The sequence below is a fragment of the Patella vulgata genome, chromosome 5, assembly GCF_932274485.2.
Source record: "Patella vulgata chromosome 5, xgPatVulg1.2, whole genome shotgun sequence".
Classification (NCBI taxonomy): Eukaryota; Metazoa; Mollusca; class Gastropoda; family Patellidae; genus Patella; species Patella vulgata.
In genome coordinates, this window is record NC_065883.2 from 58,138,632 (window position 1) to 58,165,555 (window position 26,924).

The following is a 26,924-nucleotide window of genomic DNA, read 5'->3' on the forward strand; positions in this document are numbered from 1 at the left end:
CCCCCCCCACACACACACCCCCCCACCCCCACCAGGACCAATAATTGCAGTTAATTTAATGCCACAAAGTTCTTTTACAATGATTTTAAAAGAATTCACGAACTGATTTTGACATTAAGCAATTTCTTTCTTATTAATATCAATGTTTACATTTAAAAACACACTATATGTACAGACAGACTCCAGTTACTAATTTAATCTTGCACCATTTAATTCAAACAAATGACTGTGAGGGGTATAGTGAAAGGTAAAGTCATGTCATTTTATATCCTTTTTGTATTATTATTTTTCCTCTTTGAGGCTAAATCACTATGTTAAAATATTGAAGTAATAAATAGCAAAATTCTGAATCCACAACTATTTATAAATGTTCTCATTTGATATACATAATTGACAGGTTCAATATCTCTGATGAAATACAAAAGTGATTGTATTTCTTAAATTCAACACCCCCGACTTGCATCTGTTGATCATCTTTATGACTATTTAGATTGGTTTTAGGTCTAACAGAGAATATTATCAAGATATTTTTGCATTTTTGTTTAAATTTTTCCCTTCTACAACTGCTTTTATATCATCTTTGTCTAATGTTTCATATGTCATCAAGGCTTTAGCTAAAGCTTTATGTTCAGCAGAATGTGATTTCAATAACGCTGTTGCCCTTTCGTACGATTCCTACAAAACAAAACAAACAACAAAATATATTCAAGATGAGATAAAAATAGAACATAATTTAAAATTAACAAACTGTTTTATCGCTGCTTTTATCTCTGGAAAATGGCCATCATCGAACTCTGTCAAGCCATAAACACCTACACCAAGCCTGAACCTCTTCCTCAATTAGAAGGAGAGTTATTGTGTTCCAAACTGCCAGAGCAAGAAATGTTCATTATTGAACATAGTCAAGATAATGTTATACACAATGTTTTGCCACTTTCACTCCATCAGAATCAAAGTTATCATGCCCCAAGGTCTCAACCAAAGAATTGATGTAATAGTCAAAGTATTGATGTAATGAAATTATACAACACACTCACTTAATTAAAATCAAAGTTATTGTGCCCCATTGCACCGACTAATCGAATTGCTTATCTCTGTTTAACCTAAGCAGGAAATACCCATGACCAAACTTAAGCCAAGGTATTCACCTTATAAAATCTACAACAAATTTTAACATTCTAGCTCAATTAAAAGTTGAGTTGTTTTGTCCCAAACAGGGTGACATATGACTGGGAGGAAGACTATAATAAAAATTTGTCAGTGACATTTTCCAGAATAAAACAAGATGAATTCAAATTAGAAAATAGAATAACTAATTCATTTAAAATAACTACATTGTTAGAAGGAATATGGATATAATAGAAATATGTCATGATCTGATAATAACTAAATTTATTTTAATATATTATACATTTCTTCAATAGGTGGTGGATAACTGAATTATATAGTGACAGTATACATACCTGTAAAAGTCGTCTTATTTCATTATCAACTAAATCTTGCACACCTTGACTAACTTCATTTACTTTAATTGTTGCAAAACCACCATCTCCACCATTATCTTCAAATACTCTTGTTCCTACCTACAAAACATTTACAGCTTACTTTATATATTTTAATCAATTATATGTTTGATTTTTTAACATACATTATGCAAGAGCTAAATCTGTCTATTGCAGGTCTTTCTTTAGGCCTGAAATGTTATCTAAATTATTAATAAGACATTAATTAACTTATCCAGACCATAATCAACTCTCGATGTCAACGCTAGACTGCGATATTTACTGGATTAGGATCCCATTTGCTGCTCAACTTTCATTCATGATTTAATCATGAAATGGATAATCAAGAGTATGTTTTTTATCGTACCGACTTTAGTAATGATAATCGAGGCTAGGCCGAAAATTCTATCGCTAAAATCTTGGTTCAGAGTTTGACTGAAATTTTCAGCAAATTCCCTTTACATTATCTAGTTTTTAACTATTATAGTGAAAACTGCCAGCTCTTTATCTAATCTCCCATAATGTATCTTTAAGCTATTGAGGTGTTTTGTTTTGGCTTTAAAGTTGCGGGGGTGTACAGATTGTTTAGATTTCAAGCTACAGTAAACTTCGCATAAGTCAGATCTAAGTGGACTGACCAATTTTATCTGAGTTAGCCGAAGACCTAGTTCAGCTCTGAATGTAGGTCTTATTATAGCCCTGTACGTTCAGGAACTGTCCTATTGAATCCTCGTCGAAATAAAATCGGTTCTCAGTCAATATTACTGGGCAACTTTTTATTGCCAAACGGTTGAGTGTCAGTCTCTGTTAACGCCTGAACAATGTAAAGGAACATTTTAGTGAGAAAATAAGACCTTGCTTACCTCGCTAGAACATGCTGTTAAAAATGCGCCCCCTTTGGCTTTGGCTGACGCCATTGAGGTCTAGATGTGGGGTGGCGCACGAATTTACGTTGCTCGGCCATATAAGACGAAATGAAATTTAAGTAAGCTGGAGTGGGGAAAAATTAGAATCTTTGAAAAGCTGAGAAACTTTAGTCAATTATTGCTTTGCCTAGGCCAATTACAATCAATTTTTTTCAAAAATTCCAATTTCGTTTATCTTATATAGCTGAGTTGTGTAAATTTGGATTTCAAAGGCGTCTGCCAGGGCGTTTGGCAAAGGGGAACGTATTTTTAACAGCATGTTGTGAACATACTGTCGATCCAACTTAGTCTAAGGAAAAAAGCCGGAATTAGATCAAATGGACCAAACATTTTGATCCGAGTTGAGCAAAGATCCGACTTCCGCGCAGAAATTTAATAAGAAAAACGTACAGGATCAAAGGATCCAAACGATTTTAGCCGAATTGAGCAAAGATCCGATTTATACGAATCCGACTTATGCGAGGTTTACTGTATTCAGATTGTATGGTTTTCAAGTTGGTCAGATTGTTTGGCTTACAAGCTGTAAGGATTGCTTGGTTTATAAGTTGTATGGATTGGATTCCAAACTGTATAGATTGGATTCCAAACTGTATAGATTGGATTCCAAGCTGAAGGGATTGTTTGATTTTCAAGCTGATAGGACAGTTTGGTTTTTAATTGTAATGAAATGTAATCATTATATTTTTAAAGTAATGGTCATATAATGAGTAATGGGAAGATTTCAAAAGGTAATGGAAATGTAATTCATTATATTTCAAAAATCATGTTATTTTTATGGTCAATTACATCTAATTTACATTTTATGGTACATGCAAGCTTAAACAAAGAGGATCTCCGAATAGATGTAGATTGTAATCGAAGATTAGAGCTATATTAGTATTCAATCATTGATTCAATCAGTTAGGTTAAATGACAATTAGACAGTCCGTTACACATTAATCTTAATCTAAAGGTGGCAAACCAAACAATGACCTTCAAGTATCTCATCATTTTATGGTTACTTATAAAAAAAATATATATTTTGCTTTACAGTCATGCTGAATGATTTCCCAGTTATACAATATTTATAAATTATAAACCAACTAGTTCGATGGATTAAGAATTATACCTAATAACTTGAAATCAAAGAAAGAAGTTATAAGTATACTTTCAATTCATTTTTCAAAGCAATACAGTTACAACAACAATCTTATTTGATGTGATATTTTATAGAAATAACAATTAACACAGAAAACTCTGTTTTAGCAAATCAAAGAAAGGTTATTTTGACCATAATTTGCTATGTACTACACGACAGAAAAATATGGTTGTCTTTTAAATGTCTATAAATAAAATGATATTAATTACATGTATATAGTCAAACGTAATGGCTAACGGTAATTAATTACTTTCAAGGTAATGGGTAATAGTAATGAATTTTATTGCTAAAAATGGGAAAGTAATGGTAATGTAATTAATTTCTTTGGCAATGTTTTGATTTTAAGCTGTTGGGATAGTTTGGGTTTCAAACTTTTGGGATAGTTTGGTTTTCAAACTGTTGTTAAAGTTTGAATTTCAAAATTTTGGGATATAAAAAAAAGGATGGGAAGTTCAATGGTCACCTAGAGACAGATGCTGCAGGTTATACAAGGAGTAACGTTGGTTATCTAACCATAAGTTTTCTCCTAGAGTGAAGATCAAAACAACCTATAAAACAAGGCTACACTATTGTTTGTACGAATGATCTAATTGTATTAAGTGGATGTTAAACACAATGTCTCCTACCAAAGAAATTACTATAAATAGTACCTATTTCTAGAATGTTAAGACCGGTTTTGTTTGTAAGATTCATGGGCTTTACATTGACACGTATCACATTTGCATACAGAAAGAACAATACCTTATCTGACATTCCAAATTGTTTTACCATGGCAGCAGCTATCCTTGTCGCTCCCTGAAAATCCCCAGATGCACCTAAAATACAAAACATTAACATGAATTTTGGCATTATTAATAAATAAGATTTGTACAAGCAGAATTCTTTTATAATACAACAGTTAAATCAATGTGCTAAGATGAGAAAACTTTTCAATTAATGAAGCCTTTGAATGGAGAAAAACTGCTAGAAACTAACGGTGAGGAAGGTGGAAGTAATTTGCCTTCTTGAGAAACTAAAGATACTTGACAGATCAGTGAGCTATCTTGAACAAATAAGTAATGGATTCCCTGACCCAAGAATTTCAACTAAAAGACCAAAACCTTATCATTAAATCCTCTGTTCTTTACTTATTTGTTTAACTTTAAAATTGGATGTGTTATTGGGTATTCTAGAAAGAGCTAGCATAACCTGCTTCATGCATAACACCCATTACTATATATACTAATTACATCTAACTAAATGGAGCAAATAAATCAAGTCCACAGGTGCTTATGAAATGAACAAATTTTTCCAAAAATTACAATTCATAAAAGGGAAATAATAAATTTCAGGTCCAAAAAAAAAAACACATTTTTCCAAAAATTACAATTCATAAAAGGGAAATAATAAATTTCAGGTCCAAAAAAACTCATCTGAAACTTCTCACACAGACATGGCAAGAAACAAAGGTTCAATACATCTCTGCTTCTCTTTGATTTTCTCCACTACATTAGCCAACAAATTGACACCATCTTAGAGTCTTTATCTCTATTTTTCATCAGCATGAACAAATGTAGCTTGTGGTTGTACAATAGATTTAATGGGGTTATTCATGTTTTAATACAAACAAGGAAAAGAATAAAGAGTACCTGTTGTAACCTGATCTGCACCATAAATAAGTTCTTCTGCTACTCGTCCACCCATAGCTACATCCATCTGTGCTAATAATTGAGCTTTAGTACGATTATATACTTCTTTATCATCTATAAATGCTGTCTATAATAATATAAAGACATTGTTTACAGTTAAAACCTAGTCCCGTAAATGTTGAAAACCATTTATTTTAGAAACTAGCGGTTGCCAGGCAAGATACGCCCACATTTTGCAAGAGATGGATAGAGAACAATCTAAAAAATCAAAAAAAATCACATGATTTTTCATACAATCATGAGCCATAATACAGGAAGTAATGGTCTGAAATGTGCAATTATCGAAAGGCACTGAGATCTTCGAGATATAAAGATATATTTTAAGTTTCATCAAAATCAGACAAAAATTGTGACCTCTAGAACAACCATCATATTATTACATACCTGTGCACATATTGTATACAAGGAGCGGCCATCTTGTCAGGCAGTTGCGGTCCGATTTTCACGAAATTCGAACTCAACCGTCATTAGGGTGTAACGGTGATATATTCAAACGTTTTTTTAAATCAGATAAAAATTGTAACCTCTAGAAGGAACACAAGCTAAAAACATGATTTTCATGCAATAAAGGGCCATAATTTAGGAAGTTACGATCTGATATACGCGAATATCAAAAGGAATCAAGATCTTTCGGTTATAAACACTTATTTCAAGTTTCATCAAAATCAGATCAAAATTTTGACCTCTAGAGGGTCCAAAACCTTGATATACCATATTTTTCCACTTTTTGCATACACTAGGGGAGGTTAATTTGTCTGGTAGTTTTGGTCCGATTTTCAAGCAATTCGAACCCAAACGACATTACGGTGTAACGGTGATATATTCAAACGTTTTTTTTAAATCGGATAATAATTGTGACCTCTAGAGGAACAACAAGCTAAAAATGCGATTTTTCATACAATCGGGGACAAAATGCAGGAAGTTACGATCCGATATGTGCAAATATCAATAGGAACCAAGATCTTTGGGTTATAAATATGCATTTTAAGTTTCATCAAAATCAAATGGAAATTGTGACCTCTAGAGTGTCCACAAGCTAAACCGATATCCAGACAGACAGGAGCGACGACAATATACCTCCACATGAAAATGTGGGCGTATAAAAATCACAATTATGAATACAAAATGACTAGTTTGAGCACTTACTATAAAACAGTAACTAAGATGGTACCTAATTACATGCTAAAAATCAATAATGTGTACAACAATGATTGGACTAATTTTAGTTAGGAAATGAAAAAACTTCATTAGCTGCTCTGTATTTTCAATGTTTTTGTTAAGAATTGGTTTCAAACAATCTTTTGCCACCAACTATCATTGAATGAATCATAGACATAAGAATTTCAACTGTAGTGTTATTATTGTCTTCGTACCAAACCATCTTGTGGACCTACATGTACCCATTGAAATCACCAGAAATGGACAAAACTGGCTTTAGACAGGGCAGTCATCATGAATCTGCAACTAAAAGGATCAACCCCAACACAGATACATGCCGACATGGCCTCAACTTTAGGGGATGATGCCCCTTCCTTTTCTACGGAATTGAAGTGTGGCAGAGAGAGCCTTAACTATGATCTGCGTCCTGGAAGGCCATCAACAGCAACCATTCAAGAAAACATTACCCGGGTGCATGATATGATAATGGCTGATCGCCCCTCTTGAGAGGGTTGAGCACATTATTACAAACGAGTCAGGAATGACAAAAGTTTCGGCAAAATGGGTGCCAAAGCTCTAGACTACGAGGATCAAAATTTTTTTAACCAGATCTGTAACCATGGATGAGACTTGTTTCCAAAAATGAAAAAGGAACTAGCCGGTCATCACATTTCCTAGCAATGATGACGTCAGCTGTGGACAACTTATTTTAGGGTGGCTGAAGAAAGTTTCTTCCTGACCCGCATCCAGGCCTTGCAACATCGTTGGCAAAAGTGTGTACACCTTGATGGGGACCATGTAGAAAAATAAATGGAAACCATCGACTTTGTACAAGTCTTTCACAGATAGGCTACATTTAACTTATTCTGAAAACATATCTTTACTTTTCTTGCAGAGTATTTCCATCCAGACTATGATGGCAGTAAATTAAACAGAAATAATGTAATACAAATAACTTACATAACCTAAAGCCATTCCACGGGGAATAATGGTTACTTTGTGTAAGGGTGTGGCTTCTTTAGTATAATAAGCTACTAAAGTATGTCCTGCCTCATGATAAGCTGTTGACCAATTTGTTGCTTCATCAGGTATTTTAGTTTTCTTTTCTGGTCCTGTAAAAATAAATATATTTCACATGTATAAGACAATTTGTTCATTTATTTAAGGAAAATATTGAGAGTAAACATGACGAATTCAAATTATCTTAAAAAATTAGAAAATAGAGTAACTAATTTAATTGGAATAATTTGACTATTAAAAGGACAGGGACCGTACACAGATCTTTGTAGTCAATTTATATTTTTATGAAAGTTTCTCGTGCAATTTTATGATTTGTATCAAATTTTTTGATATTTTTATAATGTATTAATCACATATCATGACTTTTTATGTTTTTATCATTATCAAATATTATGACTTTTTCTTTTATATAACTGCACTGACGGTAAATAACTTATCTCCTGTCCATGAAGTAGTGTTCAGCCAGTGTTATGCAGATAAGAATGCCCCCCCCCCCAGTAGCACTGGTGGTATTAATGGTCACAGTCATCTTCTCCTATATTCATATACCCACGGGGAGCCACGGTGGCTAAGTAGGTAAGATGCTGGCTCACTAGCCAGTAGGTTGCGGGTTCGCTCCCGGTGTTGGCCGCGAAAGTACATTGAGGTTTTCCGGCGTGGTTTCCCCATGTCTGTGGTGTCGTACACAGGGCCTGACAAGGACAGCCGTCTAGTCATTCCGATAGTCCCGTGTCCTGTGAGGTCCCCTGTACATATTGGCGTGCACGTAAAAGATCCCTAGACAGTTGGAATTGGATAGCATCGCTGTCATGGCAAAATTTCCCTCATAGAACACAGTATGCCCGTCTTCCTTAACCCAGTCGGACCAGAACAGTAGTAGATTAAACCTAACTTTCATTTCATTTCATATATCATCATAACATTAACTGAACACTGTCAATTCAATAGAAAATGAAAGAGCAGCAAGCTGTGGGTCATAAAATGCCTGGATGATTTTCTTATTCAAAACCGGAATTAATAGTATAGAAATTCATTATTGTGAGTAGCGATTTATGTTTGAATTTTATATTTTGAAAAAAAAATTTTGTCCCATTTAATGACAAATAGTGAAATTTATTTTTTTTTGTGATATTTTTCCATTTTATGATAATTTAATGAGAAATGACAAAATTTTATGAAAATATAAATGTATTTATATTGCACGGTCCCTGGAAGGAATATATATATATAATTGCAATATGCAATTATTTAGTATAAATACTAGTTAAATCACTTATTGATTGAGATATATTCTAAATATGCATTTTAATATTAAATGCAAATTTATATAAAATTAAAAAAATAATATAAATGTGTTATGGTTGATCAATTATCATAATAAATCTAAATGCAATATGCAAATAATTTAATAAATGTAAATGGACGTACCCATTAAAACTTTATCTCTAGAATATTCCATATGATTCATTGAAACAGTTGGAGAGCCATCAATAGCAGCTTTTAATGCTGCCTGATTTACCATATTCTCTAAATCAGCTCCTATAAATATTGAAAAGAAAATTTAATTACAGGCATTCAAATATTCCACCCACCAGTACACAACAACTATTACCCCTTCGAACAAGATGTCTTGGCCATCAACAACACACCCTTTCACAAAAAATCAGTAAAAAAAAGTTTGCATGGAAAATCAACAATTACCAGGTATTCAACTGAAAAATTCATAACAAGCCAACAGTGAGGCTGATGTCCCCTGCCGAAATACCAAAACAAATAGATGACACATATTAATTAATTGCATTAAGTTTCATCACTCTCCATCAGTTATAATCAAAGTTAATATGGCCCAAAGAATCAACCAATGAAATTGCTTAGCTCTGCTTAGCTTTAGTGGGAAATGTTAACCATTGAACTCACTCAAGACTCAAGACATTCACTTAATGAACATCTACATGAAGTTGAACCAGCGGCTGTCAAACAGGATACGCCCACATTTTGCAAGAGATGGATAGAGAACAAGCTAAACGTGTTCCAAAGTCTCAACCAATCAAATTACTTATCGCTCTGAAAAAAATGCTCATTATCTAACTTTGCCATGGTATTGAAGTGATAAAACTATACACCAAGATCCATAACTTTCACTTCACTAAAGTTATGGTGTTCCAAAGCATCAACCAATCAAATTGATGATCTCTGCTTACCCTAAGGAGAAAATTCTCACCTTTGAACTCCATGAAGGCATTCACTTAATAAACACCAACACCAAGTGTAGACATTCTAGCTCAATTAGAAGGTGAGTTGTGTTCCAAAGTCTTAACCAATCAAATTGTTCATCGCTCTGCCTACCCTGAGCAGAAAATGCTCATTATCGAACTTAGTCAAGAAACTGATGTAATGAAACTATACACCAAATTTCATCACTCTCGCATAATTAGAACTAAAGTTATTGTGCCCCAAAGTATCAACCAATCAAATTGCTTATCTCTGCTTACCCTAAGCAGAACATGTTCACCTTTGAACCCAATAAAGGCATTAAACTAATAAATACCTACACCAAGTTTGAACATTCTAGCTCAATTAGGAGAGTTATTGTGTCCCAAAAAGTGTGACTGACAGAGAGGCAGATGGACAGACACATTTTAATAGTCCCCTGCACAATCATACTTCTCGCTGTGTTTCATTTGATTAGAGCTAATCCCACTTCACACTGATGTAAAGGAAGCAAATTTCTGTTTCAAATTATGACTGGTCAATAGTCCGATTAACAACCAATAGCTAACTGCGTAACAATATCATTACAAATTGGACCAGATATGTTTACATAACGTTATGCCATGACTCACGATTTTATTATGCCCAATTAACCAGTGCATAGCAGAATATTGCAGAAAAAATAATTGCATGACAAACGAGACTATCAACACGGATACAATGTAAACAATACTGTATGTAGACAAACAAGACTTTCACCGTTTTTAATATCTTAAATCACTGCCCAAAGTTTTAGGGAAGACCCCAGATTAAACGAAGGGCTGTCATGTTGCTGTACTTGAGATAGATTTGATTGAACAGGAAGAATAGACACACTCCCTCAAAAGCTCAAGTATCAGAAGCCAATCCAGCAATGGCCAGATAGGGATTTCTCGGGCCATTGCTTCAGGAATATGGGGGACAATTAGTAAAAGACACACACCAATAGAATATGTTGATGGGTGGACAATAGAGTAAGATACTGATTTCACTATTTGTATATATTGTTGCCCAGTAACTACATAATTTTTGCTTTAATTAACATCATTTATGAATACATTATATAATTTTTGTAAATACAGAAATAACTTACCAGTGAATCCGGTAGTTCCCTTTGCCAACATTTCAATATCAACAGCTACAAGAGAAAACAAGATCTCTTTAATTTAGGACTAAACTGGGTTAATCTAATGTGTTAATTCAATTAAAAAAAAAAATAAGGCAAACTATATCAAGCAAGCCAACATTGAGGCTGATGTCCCGGCTGAAATCCCAAAATAAAAAGATGACACATATTAATTAATCGCACATTTATTTTTTTTTAAAAAGTATCAAGCAATCAAACTGATTATCAACTATTCCCCACTCTCTATAAGATAGAATCAACGTTATCATGTTCCAAAGCATCGACCAATGAAATTGCTTAACTCTGCTTAGCTTTAGCTTGAAATGTTAATCACTGAACTCAGTCAAGACATTCAAGTTTAAACATTCTACCTCAATTAAAATCAGAGTTGTTATGTTCCAAAGTCTTGACCAATCAAATTGCTTATCGCTCCTTAGCCCAAGTTTGAACATTCTAGCTCAATTAGAAGGAGAGTTATTGTGTCCAAAAAAGTGTGACGGACAGACAGACAGACAGACAGTTCTGATTTTATTTCTTTGTATTTCTCTTCATAAATTCTTTTGTTCCTTTTAAAACAGACAGACAGACAGTTCTGATTTTATTTCTTTGTATTTCTTTTCATAAATTCTTTTGTTCCTTTTAAATCATTTCCTATCATGTCCCAGATTTCTGTAGCATAAGGGAGATATTTGTTACATCCTTATTGTCCATCAATTAAAAGGAAAATAACTGAATACAAATGACTTACTTTTATCTACTATGACTTTTTTCATATAATGTTCTAAAATATCTTTTCTTCCCTTGAGATCTGGTGGAAAAACTCGAACTTCTACATCAAATCTACCTGCTCGAAGCAAAGCTCTAGAAATATAGGAAAAAAACAAAAAATTCTTATTTAAACCAATTATCAAATGCTGATATGAATTTATGAGTTATATTTGAACAATATATGTAGAATTACCCACCCCATATATATATATATATATATAGAATTACCTACCCCATATATATATATATATATATATATATATATAATATTGTTGGATACTGTAACATAGAAATTAAATCAAACCAGAAAATTGTGTTAAAAGCCACATTTCTATAAACATTTTTGTTCTCCAATATAAATCCCACTGAACATCTACACTATATCACTTTAATCTAAATATGCATATCTGCAGACCTTGTTCGGGTCAGATTAATTTTCATAGCACATTTGTCGGATAGTTACAATTACTTGGCATATAGTTCCATCTGATTAGCATAAAACAGTTTCAAAGTTGTTAATTTAGTTAATTAAAAGTGCTGTGCATTTGACTCATTGATTGTTTTTTGTGAATGGGAATATTTGACCCATTGATAGATTTAGTATGTGGGTATATTTGACCTATTGATAGGTATAGTGTATGGATATATTTGACCCATTGACAATTTTAGTGTATGGGAATATATGAATACTTACTTGTCTAAATTATCTCTCTTATTGGTGGCTCCAAGAACAATTACACCTTCATTCTGGGTAAATCTATAAATATAGCACAATGATTCACTACTAATTATGTATAGTTATATCTGCCTTTACAGTTAAATTTATGGGTAGGTACAAATCTAAAATTCGTATATTAATTTACAGTCGCACATTATATTTTAAAATCTACATCTAACCAGGGGTTGCCAGGCAAGATACGCCCACATTTTGCAAGAGATGGATAGAGAACAAGCTAAAAAAAAAAATGATTTTTCGTACAATTAGGGGCCATAATGCAGGAAGCTATGGTCTGAAAGTTTCATCAAAATCGGATCAAAATTGTGGCCTCTTGAGGGTCCACAACCATGACATACCATATATTTACACTATTTAAGTTCATTTTCATGTCGATGTATATTGTCCTCACCGCTGTCAGTTTGAAATGTTTGAAAGAATAATTTATCTCAATTTTTATTATAGCTATAAATTGTGAAAGGCAAGGAGAATTTAGTCCAGAAAGTAACTACCATGTGCACACCTCTTCCCATTCAAACGGTTCAAAGGATGTTTCATCTACACTCTGCACACTCAACTTCATGATCAGCTTCTCTTCAAGATAAAATACAACTACTGGGTTGTCAGAAATACTATACAAGAAATTTGCCATTTCATGTACAAAAATTCCAAAACATCCAGCAAGAAAGAAATTAATTACTTTTTTATCTCTGAAAATAATACCAAAATAATTACCCATCCATTTCAGAAAGAAGTTGATTAATAGTCTGGTTAGCGTATGGGTGAATTTGAGAACTTGTTCTTTTGGCACCCACAGAATCAATTTCATCAATAAATATCACACATGGAGCACTGAGTTTGGCAGCCTCTGAAATAATTATATACACCATGAACTAATTTTTTGAATATTCTAAAACGAGAAATTCATGAGTTAAAGAAATTTAAAGATACATTATGTAAGATTTAGATAAAGAGCCGATCATTCTTGCTATAATAGTTCAAAAATAAATAATGTAAAATTTTGAACCAAGAAATCACTGTTTGTAGTTTTGACAAGATGTGTGCATTGTTGTAAGCAGCGCACTGGTATATTCGAAACTTAGCCTCACTTTCCCATTTTTAAATTAAATTTTTAAATGGCGAACTGTTCTAATCTAGTTAAAATCTTGAGTATCCGATGCTATCAAGAGTTGATTATGGTCTTGTTTTGTTAATAAATGTATAATTAATAGTTTATGTAACATTTCATGCCTAAAGAAAGACCTGCAATAGGTAGATTTAGCTTTTGCCTAATGTATGTTTAACATGTGACACTTTAATTCATATGTGCATTTCTGTTGCCTTATATAAAATAATTTAGAGAGTAATTACCCATCATTGAGTAATATTGTTAACCATAACACCTCTCAAAATGATACAATAATCATCAGTGATTAATCAGGATGACATAAGAAAGATATCATTACCTGTTAAATCATGTCTTAATTATGTGTTAAAATCAAAAGAAGCCATTCATCATAGCAAAGAAAAAAATACAGGTCGCATTAATTTCAAAATGCCTTTATGCCAACTCCCTTCAATTCACATTAATTTCATGACAGGTTAATTTCTTGTCTTAAAGATTCATTATGTGAGATTTAGATAAAGAGCTAGCCATTCTCACTATAATACTTCGAAAATAGATAATGTAAAATGAATAATTTGAAAATTTCATTCAAATTACTCTATTGCGAGTAAAGATATTAGCCTTTGAAGGTTTGACAAGATGTGTGTAATAATTTCAACAACTGTACTGGTTGTTCGAAGCTAAGTCTCGCTCCTCCATTTTTAGTTTAAATCAAAATATGGCTGAACTGTTCTAATCTATTTAACATCGGAGAAATCCGATGCCATCGAGAGTTGATTATGGCCTGGATAAGTTAATTAATGTCTAATTAATAATTTAGAAAACATTTCAGGCCTTAAGAAAGACCTGTAATAGGCAGATTTAGCTCTTGCATAATGTATGTTTAAATTGAAGAGGATAAATTTTTGTATCATATGTTATACATTACTTTATACTTCACAAGGTCAACATGTTTTAATGACTTCCACATATTACTAATTAAAAAGTCATGGATTTGTGAAACGCATAAAGATATGTAGATAAACTGGCGAAGATATCAATGATTTTCTAAGCTGACAAAAATATCAACATTGAAACTATCAATGCATTGGTGTTAACTTACTGAAGAGTTGTCGTACCCGTTTGGCACCTGTTCCTACAAACACTTCATCAAATTCAGAACCAGATGCACGAAAAAACTTCACTTGGGCTTCGCCTGAATAAAAAATTATAAAATTATTGATAACCTTCATAGTGAAGAAACCTCCATTACCTTTTCTGAAAAATGAAGTTTATTGCAGAGCTAACTATGAACACACCACATACCCATAGTTGTGACATGTCGAATTGCAGCCAAAAATTCTCAAATAATTGACCTCAAATAAACCTTAAAATTAATTAGAATTTAGTAGCAACTTATAAACTGTACTGAAACAGATCCAACAAAATAAACACATAAAGGAAAGAACTGAATATATACTCTTCAAAAATAAGAAACGCATAGCCCATTTTTCATGATTTTATATTTGAACAGGATCGCTGTTTCTATAAATCTTGCTTGTTTTTAATGTCATTATATGTCATTATGTAATGATAAAAGAAATTCAAGATTGGTTTTAAATGTAGGGTCACTAATTGTGACTGGTCATACTTTTTGCCAAAATTTGTTTTTGCTTGATTGGACCAAGACACATGAGTTTAACAACTTTGCAAGCTTTTCGTATGAAACCCAAATTTGAGGCCTTTAAAATCCCAGGGTTCTCAGTTTCAAAATCAGCTGCACATGTAAACGAGCCAAGTGATGCAACATCCGAACAAAGACCAACGCAACAATGCTATCAGTCTGATACAAGCAGGTGAATTCCAAACACATGTAGCCAGGCGGCTGAATGTTTCCCAGACAGCGAAGTTCAACACATGACCGTCCAAGCTCTGGCCAAACAAGAGTGACCTCACCTGCCCTGGATCGTCACATCCAGTTACGTCATTGCGGAAATAGGATCTCAGACTAGACAGTCTGTAAATGCCAACATGAAACCGGATTACGAGCCAGACGCTCCGTTAGAACTGCTCTTTTGAAATATGCCGACACAGTCAAATCCAACTGCAATGGGTTCAGACACAGAGGGTATGGCTACAGCAACGCTTGAGAACAGTTTGGTTCGGCGACCAGTTGCGGTACCTGTTGCAACGAGGCGATGGTAGAGCGAGGGTATACCAATGACTAAATGTCACCATGCGTTTCTTTTTTTGAAGATTATATCTAATAATATACCATCATGTTAATAATTCCTTGAATATAAAATTAGAAGACAATTCATAAGACAGTTACTGAAGCTATTTCAAGTTGATATATTTTAATAAAATAGTTACCTGCCACTGCTCTAGCAAGTAAAGTTTTACCTATACCAGGTGGTCCCACTAACAAAACACCTAAATATAAATGAAAGATATATTTATCATTTCTACATATTGGAAATGCAAAGAAATCTTTTATAGCAATGTGAGACTTTCTGTGTACTCAATCATGTAATAATATCTAGCAAAAAATATCTATATATTGTAAAACTATACTAAATATTTTTTTGCCTAATCTTGATGTACACTTAAACATAAAAGTAAGGGCTACACAATTTTAAAATAACAAAGGATTGGGTGGTAATTTGAAATGACCCATTTGAAAGACCCCTCAACCAACAAAATAGTCTTTAAATGTCTACCATCGAATCAAATGTATATGTCAGAACATTGATATTATTTTAACAAAGCCTTGAAAAACTATTGAAACTGTTATGTTCGAATAACTTTGCGAGCGTAAATACATGTATGGATATATCACCTTTAGGTAATTTAGCACCAAGTACTGTGAATTTTTCAGGATCACGTAAAAATTCAACAACATCTTTTAGCTCTTGCTTAGCTTCATCAGCCTGAAAAAAAAAGAAGAAAACAAATGAAATGAAGTTTAATGTCCTACTGTTCTGCTCTTACTGGGCCAATGAAGACGGAAGAAGAAAAGAAATCTCAATCAAAAGTAAATTTCACTAATCTGAACAATGCATATAAATTTCAATGGATTGTATGAGAACAGGAGCATTCATAAGACATTACAATAAACAAATTGCTTAAACTCAAAGGCTTATTCATTTCACTAATGTAAACAACACATATAAATCTTAAAAAGATTAGATGATAATGCAATCTTTAATGTATTAACAGACAAACTCAGAAAAGGGAAGGCTCAAATAATGTTTATCATGTTTCTGAAAACATCTCATTATATCTTTTTATCTAATGTATTTTAAAAAGAATTTCTAGCCATTTTATTCAACTAACACATTCATTTTCTGCCAAAGATTCAAACAAAGAAAACAATATCTTACTCCTTTTACATCATCAAAAGTCACCATGATTTCTTCTGGGTTAATCTGGAATTGTTGCCCTATGTTGATAATACCTTTAAATCCGTTTTGTACTCCATCTCCAATATAAAAAAAATTAATCAAATAATAATAATAATATTGTCTATGATAAAAGAAAACGAGTTTATAAACATGATTTTTACAAAAAATCTTGAATGCTGTAAAGCAAAAAATCAATGTGTCATGAAATGAATGGACATGAACAGTGTTCTCATAAATATAATGTGAACTGTTGTCTCATACCCTTTCTTTAATGACTATTTTATAATAATGTCAATAGAGGTTATATTAGAGATTTAACTTTCTGAATATTGCTGTATGCAAGGGATCAAAAATCACTCAAATGACAATCAGAGACTTAAACTTTTGCAAATTGGCCAATATCTTATATATGAAAAACAGTGTTATCACTTACCACTCACTCCTCTATACAGAGATACCACCTGCATTATTATATATATAATGAAGCCATACATAATAAATCGGCCAAATCTACTACCCGAAGAACCACTCGCTGATGCTGGTTTCTCTCGGGCACTGTAACCTTCTGCAAACGCAACTTTCAATTTGTCTTGAAATTCAGGATTGCGTTCATGTTCATTGACCAACTTCTGTAACTCTGGCTGTTTTTGCTGTGACTCTTTAGTGGGAAATATCTTTGAAAAAACCTTGAAAAATATTCAATATTAATTTAATAGAGTGAATTTTGCATCTTAATATAATATCTTTATTCACAAATTTGAAATCTTTAATATCAAAACCTGTTAACTGTTTTAGCCTAACATTCTTTCACCTCACATTCCAATTGAATTTTCCAAAAAGAATGTTAAAACATAAATGGGGTTCCTGTATCATTTAAATTTAGAGAGTTGATCTTACCTTAGTTGATTGAGAAAACATAATTCAAAGAAATCCTTAAAATGTTTTCTAAGCACACATCCTAGCCAGGACACAACAGAAAATTCACAAAAATGAGCAACACAAGGGATAATCTCTTATAATTGGAGAGCTATACCTAGCACTGTTAGCTTAGGTTGTAAAAAACGGATAAAAACTGTAAACTCTAGAGGGTCCACAAGCTACAAGCGGGGGCTATAATCCATGAAGTTACGGTATGATGTCCGTGAATATCGAAAGGAGCCAAAATCTTTGGCATATAAACATATATTTTAAGTTCCATCCAAATCGGACAAAAATTGTGACCGCTATCGGGTCCACAACCCTGGTATTACATACTTTTACACTATTTGCTTTCAAGGAGCAATTATTTTGTCCGGCAGTTTTGGTCCGATTTTTACAAAATTCTAACTCCATCATCATCAGGGAGCAACGGTGAGTATGAAGTTTCGACCCAATACATGCCAATATCTAAAAGAACCGAGATCGTTTGGAAATAAACCTATATTCTAGGTTTCGTCAAAATCCAATAAATTGTAAACAGACGGACGGACGGACAGGGGCGATGACAATATGCATACACATGAACATTAAATGATTCTAAATATTACTTAGACTGACTTAGAGGTTAATTTAATTCAACTTATTTTGTTTTTTCTTTGTGCTTCTTATTTCTACATCCGCACCAGATGTAACATATATTCACTACAATTGCTTTCAGAGAGAGAACTTTGCATGTGTTATCCACACAACCTCTGTAAAAGTCTAAAACGTATTGAAAAACACATAATTTCAAACAAATTGCTTACAGATTTTTTAAGATCATCTAATGCTGATGTATGTTTAGGGTCCTGACCCATTCCACCTCTGTGACCTGCTCTAACAGTCTTAAATCCCCTTTGTTGCTGAAATACTAAAATATGTCTGGATATAATATAAAACAATAAATTAGCCTACATTACTCATCATGATAAACAAAGCAAACATGTGTAACTTGTGCCATTGTGTATATTTCTAAATCTGCCTTGTTAAAAAAAATTGTATTTATCAAATGTGTATTAGCTGTCATAAATATTAGGCTACTGATGGCTAATACATACATGAGTTGAATATTCCTTTATTTAATAAATGTTGAACTGTTTTGTCCTCCAATATCTGGCCAATTGTAACATGGTGTAGATTATCCCCAAGTTGACTGGATGGAAATCCTGCAAAAAAGATATTATACTGTTTGAAAACAAAAAACAAAATAAAAATTTTCTTATTAAATCCAGCCATTGCCAGGCAAGATATGCCCACATTTGCAAGAGATGGACAGAGAACAAGTTAAAATAAGGGACCATATTCCAGAAAGTTACGGACCGATATGCTTGTACATCAAAAGGATCCAAGATCTTTTGAATATAAACATATATTTTAAGTTTCATCAAAATCGGATAAAAACTGTGACTTCTAGAGGGTCCACAACTTTGGTATTACATACTTTTACACTATTTGCTTGCAAGTAGAAGTCATTTTGTCAAGCAGTTTTGGTCCGATTTTTATGAGATTCGAATTCAACCACAATTAGTGTCTAACGGGGATATGTTTTGACCTATAGAGGTTCCAACAAGCTAAAAAACATGATTTTTCGTACATTGTTCAACCGGGGGTCACAATCCATGAAGTTACGATACGATCCATGCTAATATCAAAAGGAACGAAGATACTTTGGAGATAAACCTATTTTTCAAGTTTTGTAAAAATCGGATACAAACTGTGACCTGTAAAGTGTTCACAAAAAAAGTGTGGAAGGATGGACAGAAGCAACAACAATATACGTCCAAATGAAAATGTGGGAATATAAAAAAATGTTTTAGGACAATAGTTACCGAAGAAACTAACCTGTTTTATTTTCAAAGAAAGTATTTTTTGACACATGTGATTCATTCCACACCGCATCTTTGTTTTTTGAAAGAACTTCTGTATGTTTTTTAGGTGTGAATGTATCAAGAAGTTGGGATACTGTGAGCTCTTTAGGAAGATCTTCAAATGACAATTCTTTACTTAAATCACTGTTCTGTAAAATGAAATAATCAAAAATACATGAAAGTGACATTAATTCAATTTTTTAATCTTATCTGAAACGAGTCACAGATCCATAAAACAAATGTTTGTTCAACTTAAAGTAGCCAAGTCTCTAACTCAATATCATCCAAAGTCTTCGACATTGAAAACACAAATTATTTGTCAACTTAAACAAACATTGATGTTGTAATCTTACCGGGAAAAGATGGGCTTCTGATATCCAAAATTTAAGTGCCAGTTGTAACAAGAGACTAGAAGAACCAGGCTAGACATATTCCACAAGTCTTGTCAAACGATAACATTATATTCTTATCTGGAAAGCATGTGCTATAAACCCTTTCGGTGTAGACTGGAATAACCTATGGAAGGGTATCATTCTTATCTGGAAAGCATGCGCTACAAACACTATCGGTGTAGACTGGAATAACCTATGGAAGGGTATCGCTGCCAATATTAAATGCTCTGCGACAATGTCGTTTCCATTGCTTATATGTAACCAGCGGCTGCCAGGCAGGATACGCCCACATTTTGCAAGAGATGGATAGAGAACAAGCTAAAAACAAAGATAGGTTGCCAGGCAACGAAACATACGCCGACAGCAGCTAAATCGTCCGGGCAGTCAACAAGAGTTGTCACATATTTTTAATTTTCGGTAATGAAACATTTATAATAAACTAAAATCTGATTATAAATTTAAAGTCAATTGGATATTAACTTTGACCTCTAGAGCGTCCACAAGATTTTTCAAAATGATTAAGGGCCATAACTCTGACATTAATTATCGGAAATTGCTGAAAATCAAGAGGATTCTTCGTCTCATGACCTTAAACACTGTGTATAAATTTAAAGTCAATCGGATATTAACTTTGGCCTTTAGAGCGTCCACAAGATTTTTCAAAGTGATCAAGGGCCATAACACTGGCAGTAATTATCGGAAATTGCTAAAAATCAATAGGCTTCTTCGTCTCATGACCTTAAAGACTGTGTATAAATTTAAAGTCAATCGGATATTAACTTTGGCCTTTAGAGCGTCCACAAGATTTTTCAAAGTGATCAAGGGCCATAACTCTGGCAGTAATTATCGGAAATTGCTAAAAATCAATAGGCTTCTTCGTCTCATGACCTTAAACACTGTGTATGAATCTAAAGCAAATCTGATATTAACTTTTGCCTCAAGAGCGTCCACAAGATTTTTTGAAGTGATCAAGGGCCATAACTCTGGCAGTAATTATCGGAAATTGCTGAAAATCTATAGGCTTCTTCGTCTCATGACCTTTAACACTGTGTATAAATTTAAAGTCAATCGGATATTAACTTTAGCCTCTAGAGCGTCTACAAGCAATTGTGGACGCCGGCCGGCCGGCCAGCCGGACCGACGACAATATACGACCACATTTAAATGTGGGCGTATAAAAACGATTTTTTGTACAATCAGGGGCCATAATCCAGAAAGTTATGGTCTGAAATGCACAAATATCAAAAGGGACTGAGATTTTTGGAATATAAAGATATATTTTAAGTTTCATCAACATTGGATAACCAGCGGCTGCCAGACAGGATATGCCCACATTTTCAAGAGATGGATAGAGAACAAGCTAAAAAGAAAGTGATTTTTCCTACAATCAAGGGCCATAATTCAGGAAATTACAATTCGATATGCGCAAATATCGAAAGGAACCGAGATCTTTGGGTTATAAACTTACATTTCAAGTTTCAACAATATCGGATAAAAATTGTGACCTCTATAGGGTCCACAACCTTGATATACCATATTTTTACGCTATTTGAGAACAAACATCGGCCATTTTGTCTGTCAATTTTGGGCCGATTTTCACGTTCCGATATGCGCGAATATCGAAAGGAACCGAGATCTTTGGGTTATGATTCTTACATTTCAAGTTTCATCCAAATAGGATTAAAATTGTGACCTCTATAGGGTCCACAACCTTGATATACCATATTTTTACGCTATTTGAGAACGAAGGGCAGACATTTTGTCTGTCAGTTTTGGGCCGATTTTCACGAAATTCGAACTCAGTCGTCCTTAGGGTGTAACAGTGATATAATAATATGTTTTTCTAAATCAGATAAAAATTATGACCTGTATAGTGTCAACAAGCTAAAAACATGATTTTTCGTAGAATCAGGGGCCATAATTCAGGAAGTTCCGGTCCGATATGCTCGAATATCGAAAGGAACCACTATCTTTGGGTTATAAACTTACATTTCAAGTTTCAACAAAATTGGATAAAAATTGTGACCTCTATTGGGTCCACAACCTTGATATACCATATTTTTACGCTATTTGAGAACGAGGGGCGGCCATTTTGTCTGTCGGTTTTGGGCCGATTTTCACGAAATTCGAACTCAGCCATCCTTAGGGTGTAACGGTGATATAATAATACGTTTTTTTAAATTGGATAAAAATTATAACCTCTATAGGGTCCACAAGCTAAAAATGCAATTTTTCATACAATCAGGGGCCATAATTCAGGAAGTTACGGTCCGATATGCGCGAATATCAAAAGGAACCGAAATCTTAGGGTTATAAACTTACATTTCAAGATTCAACAAAATCGGATAAAAATTGTGACCTCTATAGGGTCCACAACCTTGATATACCATATTTTTACGCTATTTGAGAACGAACGGCAGCCATTTTGTCTGTCATCCGTCCTAAGGGTTTAACCCTTAACCGGTCGACCTCATTTCAACGTTATGACGTCAAGTGGTCAGGCTAAATAAAGGCTGATTTGAAATATTTTGTATGCCTATTTCAATCGACTACTGCCGAATAATTATAAGTTGCTGGGGATAAGTTGATCTATAATTTGCAAATCATTCTAAATCCTTTTCATCAGAAATATCGTCTTCAGAATCGGTGTCATCGATATAATCTGATTCAGAACAATTCATAAGTATTTCAACCACTTCGAGTGTCTTTAACGTTCCCGACACCGTTAAATTACGTTTTTCGTCCAAAAATGTTGAACAAAGACATGTTTTCCTCAATGCCCTTGACAAGACAAGTTCCTGTCTGACACGCATGCGTGGCCATATCAATTAAATACGAAACTAAATACTCAAATGCGGCTTATAAAAAAGGTTCTTGCTGCGGTCGACATTAGTCGACCGCGGTGGTGCTAGAGTCGACAATGACCGGTTAAGGGCTAACGGTGATTTTTAAATCGGATAAAAATTATGACCTCTATAGGGTCCACAAGCTAAACACGCGATTTTTCGTACAATTAGGGGCCATAATTCAGGAAATTAAGTTCCGATAGCGCGAATATCTTTGGTTTATAAGCATACATTTCAAGTTTAAACCAAATTGGATAAAAATTGTGACCTCTACAGTGTTCACAAGCTAAAAACGTGATTTTTCGTACAATCAGAGGCCATAATCCATGAAGTTACAGTCTGATACATGCTAATATCAAAAGGAACCGAGATCTTAGGGTGATAAACCTATATTTCAAGTTTCATTGAATTCGGATAAAAATTGTGACCTGTAGACTGTTCACAAACAATTGTGGACGGACGGACAGGGGCCTCCGACAATATACGTCGTGGGCGTATAAAAAGGCGATTTTTCGTACAATCAGGGGCCATAATTCAGGAAGTTACGATCCTATATGTGCAAATATCGAAAGGAACCAAGATCGTACAATCAGGGGCCATAATTCAGGAAGTTACGATCCAATATGCGCGAATATCGAAAGGAACCAAGATCTTTTGGTTAGAAACATGTGTTTCAGGTTTCATCAAAATCGGATCAAAATTGTGACCTCTAGAGTGTCCACAAGCTAAAAACGCAGTTTTTCGTACAATCAGGGGCCATAATCCATGAAGTTACGGTCCGATACATACCAATATCGAAAGGAACTGAGATCTTAGGGAGATAAAGCTATATTTCAAGTTTCGCTGAAATTGGATAAAAATTGTGACCTGTAGAGTGTCCACAAACAACCCGTTGTAATTTAGCCAAAAGTAGATTGATTATTTAAGATACCACAGTGGCAGATTCATTGTTTTACCAATCGGCTTGAATAAACATCAATCGGTTAAAGCCGACAAAATACAGCCCCATGATGAACACTGACCCTGACTGACATTTGAGAGTTTTTTGGGGTTTTTTTAGAATTTTTTTACGCAAATCCTTGTCGATTCGCAGCGTAAGCTCTTGCGAGAATTAGATTTGGCAATTCGTGTGAATTTCTAGCCCTGGACGTGGACTTCAAAAATGCTTATCCGGACCCATAACCCTTGTAAGATTTCAGGTCAATTTTTTTGTTGCGTGATTTGATAATGGATTCTCGTTCCTTTAGAGGTCTATGGTGAATGACCCATGTGCTGTACTTGATAACGAAAGGTAAATTTCATCTAGACATTATTTTATAAAAGTCTGGTTTTATCTAGACATCGCATAATACAGCTTGGGACACCGGTCTCCATTTCCAGATGAAGACTGATGGGTTTAAGTTGTTTGAAAACGTATCACAAATATTGAGTTAGTTGCTCGGCTCTTAGGTAGAGGATTTTAAGAGATTTTAACACAAAATTAAGCAGTTTTATTCTCCAACATATTATCGGGATTGCCCCTTTAACTATGGTCTAGTGCATGTAAACGTTTAAAAATAATCAGCCGAAAATGTAACTGATAAATACACAACAATGTTTTCTTATATGTATGTGCAAAAACTAAGGGCTGTGCATACACAAATGTTAAATTCCATCGTCATTTGCACGTACTTAATAAAACGAAGAATCCGGGCAGAGGAAATTAAGTATTCGTTTCAGCGCGACTGGTGAAATTTTAATGTGACTAAGGAACTTAATTTTTTGTGACAACGTCATGGTTACATCACATAAAAATACAACTTAGCAATGCTTTAATTCTTCATGAATGATGTTTTTAATGGTAAGTCTTATCATATATGTTCAAATAAGCTACAAATATATCTTGTTATCGTATTTTTTTTCTGGTCATAGACCGACCTACTATTGGGAAAATTTGTCAGCAAAACTAAAAAATTTGACTTTGAAAGTTATTTTTGCAAAGAGTCAATTTTAAACACCAAAATAGATCTTGGAGTTGGATAATCCCTGCACAGGACAACAAAAATGGTTAACTTGATCATATCAGCCTGCATTAAATACACAAGTAGAAATAACATACAACAAGACTTTCTACACTTTGGAGATCTTTGAATTTCTTGTCTTTGGATGTCCTAGAAGCAGACGACTGTGACAAAGTTCTGATTCCATTATATATTGACGAAAGCTGTGAAAATGCTGCCAACACCTAGAATGAAAATATGTTTAGAAAAGTTAATGTAATGTAGAACTACATGTAGAAGCAGAAGTACATAAGAAACCCAAATACAGTTCTCTAATGTACAATTAATTATCAATCTAATTTTTTATACTTTCGAAGGCCTACACTACATGTAGATCTAACAGGTTATAGTGGGAGTTCACGTTCTATGACCTCAGGTACCTAGCAAGCGACATTTGACCCGATTACGTCAGTCATTTGATTAACCAATTAGCGACCGCCATGTATTTTTTATCTACTTTTGCTTTGTTTTGATTTCTATTGCCGCTAATGTCTACCCACAGTTCCGTGCAAAAAAAGGTCAAACGCTCAATTCGACAGACCATTTGATTGGCTGACCCCTCATTTCAAGCAGAACACGAGTTAAATAACGACGCTTCCAGATCCAAGTGTAGTAAAGACAAGTAAAATCAAAATTTTGAACTATAAAAACAAAACGAACTTGGATCTGTGTTTTAATCAGATTGATTAATTATTGTCTAGATCAGAATGAGCTAGTTTAAGTTACTAGTATTAATCTAGACCTAGAAAAAACCCATGAGGTTGGGCAGGCGATAGTAGTCCTTGTTACATACAAACAGGGCCACCTTCGTCTCGTCCAAATGTTCAACCATAGTCTTGACTATGTTGTGTTGGAATTGTTATATGAAGATAGAACGTATACTACCAATGTTGCCCCAGAACCTGAGACTTATTTAAATTCATATAACATATTCAAGTAGTTTCCAGATTATATAAAATAGAGTGGATAATCATGTTTAGTCAATCAATTCAACCAGGGCAGATGTCAGACTGAATTTGTGAAAGTGACAGTATTATAGTGAAAATATTTCATCCATTTGTGAATTTTATTTGGAAAAACAGTAACACAAACAAACGATTTTGTTCATTAAATACATCAGTTTGATATACATTGTAAATATAACTTATGTAACTGTAAATAAACTCAGGATATTTGGTTGGTTTGTTTATTTTATTCTCTGGGGATAACTCGGTCAGGAACTCAACTGTGAGTAGATTTCTTGAAATCGTTATCATATTCTACCGTGACTACCTCTAGTACAGCCTTTTCAGCATAGTCAGAAACTTTTGGCAAACGTTCCAGGAATTTGTCTCCAAAGAATGATGTGGTCATATCAAAGTTTTCATTAAGCAAACTTGCATTTTCGTTAAGTAAAATGATGTGTAGCAGTTCATTGAAGAGATTGGCATCCATTTTGAAGACTATGGTCGAACTAGCTTCCGTTCGGGTGTAATGAACTATACTCTGCCGTATAGTCATGACCATACAAGCGCACCTGAAGGCTGCCCAAGCTGGACATCAAATCAGAACCATCCATGCCACTCACTGTTGGTAGCGCATGCCTTACACAGAAGACAATTCACCCACTCAAACCATGTACCGTAATATCGTATTGAATAGGTCTATTCACTGACGACACCGATGTGTGTCGGCATTTGAAAATCACGTCCTCAAAAACATTCCACAAGGAGCGATTACTACAGAAATCAGAGTAAAAGTAAGTAAACCTGAGAGTGAGAGAGCACGACAGTTGAGTGACGACTGAATTCTGATGATACACTGGACACCATTTGAAGGTCCTGGGATAAATGATACAACATAAAGATTTTTGTTTTCATTATTAATGCCTTTTAGAATACATTTACCTGTGGCTGAAAAGCGTTGTGCGAAAACAGAGAAGCCATATTTTACTGGAAATTTCGTCAATATCACTTATGCAATATGAACATTTTCCTGAGTCGTAAAGCCACCGGCAACTTCCGGCAAGTTTGCTTCCGGGTC

The 26,924-nt window shown here is 34.0% G+C and overlaps 1 protein-coding gene across 1 annotated transcript; it reads right to left on the reverse strand.

Annotated features, from left to right (window-relative positions):
• Nucleotides 1-26,924, reverse strand: LOC126820747 (ATP-dependent zinc metalloprotease YME1L). The gene is made up of 20 exons (XM_050548857.2): nt 26,789-26,924; nt 24,962-25,087; nt 19,600-19,774; nt 18,816-18,923; nt 18,525-18,628; nt 17,234-17,486; nt 16,780-16,877; nt 16,236-16,326; nt 15,770-15,829; nt 14,520-14,612; nt 13,027-13,159; nt 12,271-12,333; nt 11,557-11,669; nt 10,776-10,820; nt 8,861-8,971; nt 7,373-7,524; nt 5,195-5,321; nt 4,308-4,381; nt 1,464-1,583; nt 1-675 (listed from the first exon to the last, which is right to left on the reverse strand). The coding sequence occupies exons 1-20, from the start codon at nt 26,825-26,827 to the stop codon at nt 520-522; spliced, it is 2,241 nt and encodes a 746-aa protein (XP_050404814.1). The 5' UTR covers nt 26,828-26,924; the 3' UTR covers nt 1-519.

What these genes read in the sequence shown, in the direction of transcription:
- LOC126820747 (XM_050548857.2), bottom strand. Translation starts at nt 26,827, where the DNA reads ATGGCTTCTCTGTTTTCGCACAACGCTTTTCAGCCACAG. An exon ending in ACGGGTACGACAACTCTTCA is followed by an intron (nt 13,160 to 14,519) that starts GTAAGTTAACAC and finishes TAATTATTTCAG; the next exon opens with AGGCTGCCAAACTCAGTGCT. An exon ending in GTGGAATGGCTTTAGGTTAT is followed by an intron (nt 5,322 to 7,372) that starts GTAAGTTATTTG and finishes ATATTATTATAG; the next exon opens with ACAGCATTTATAGATGATAA.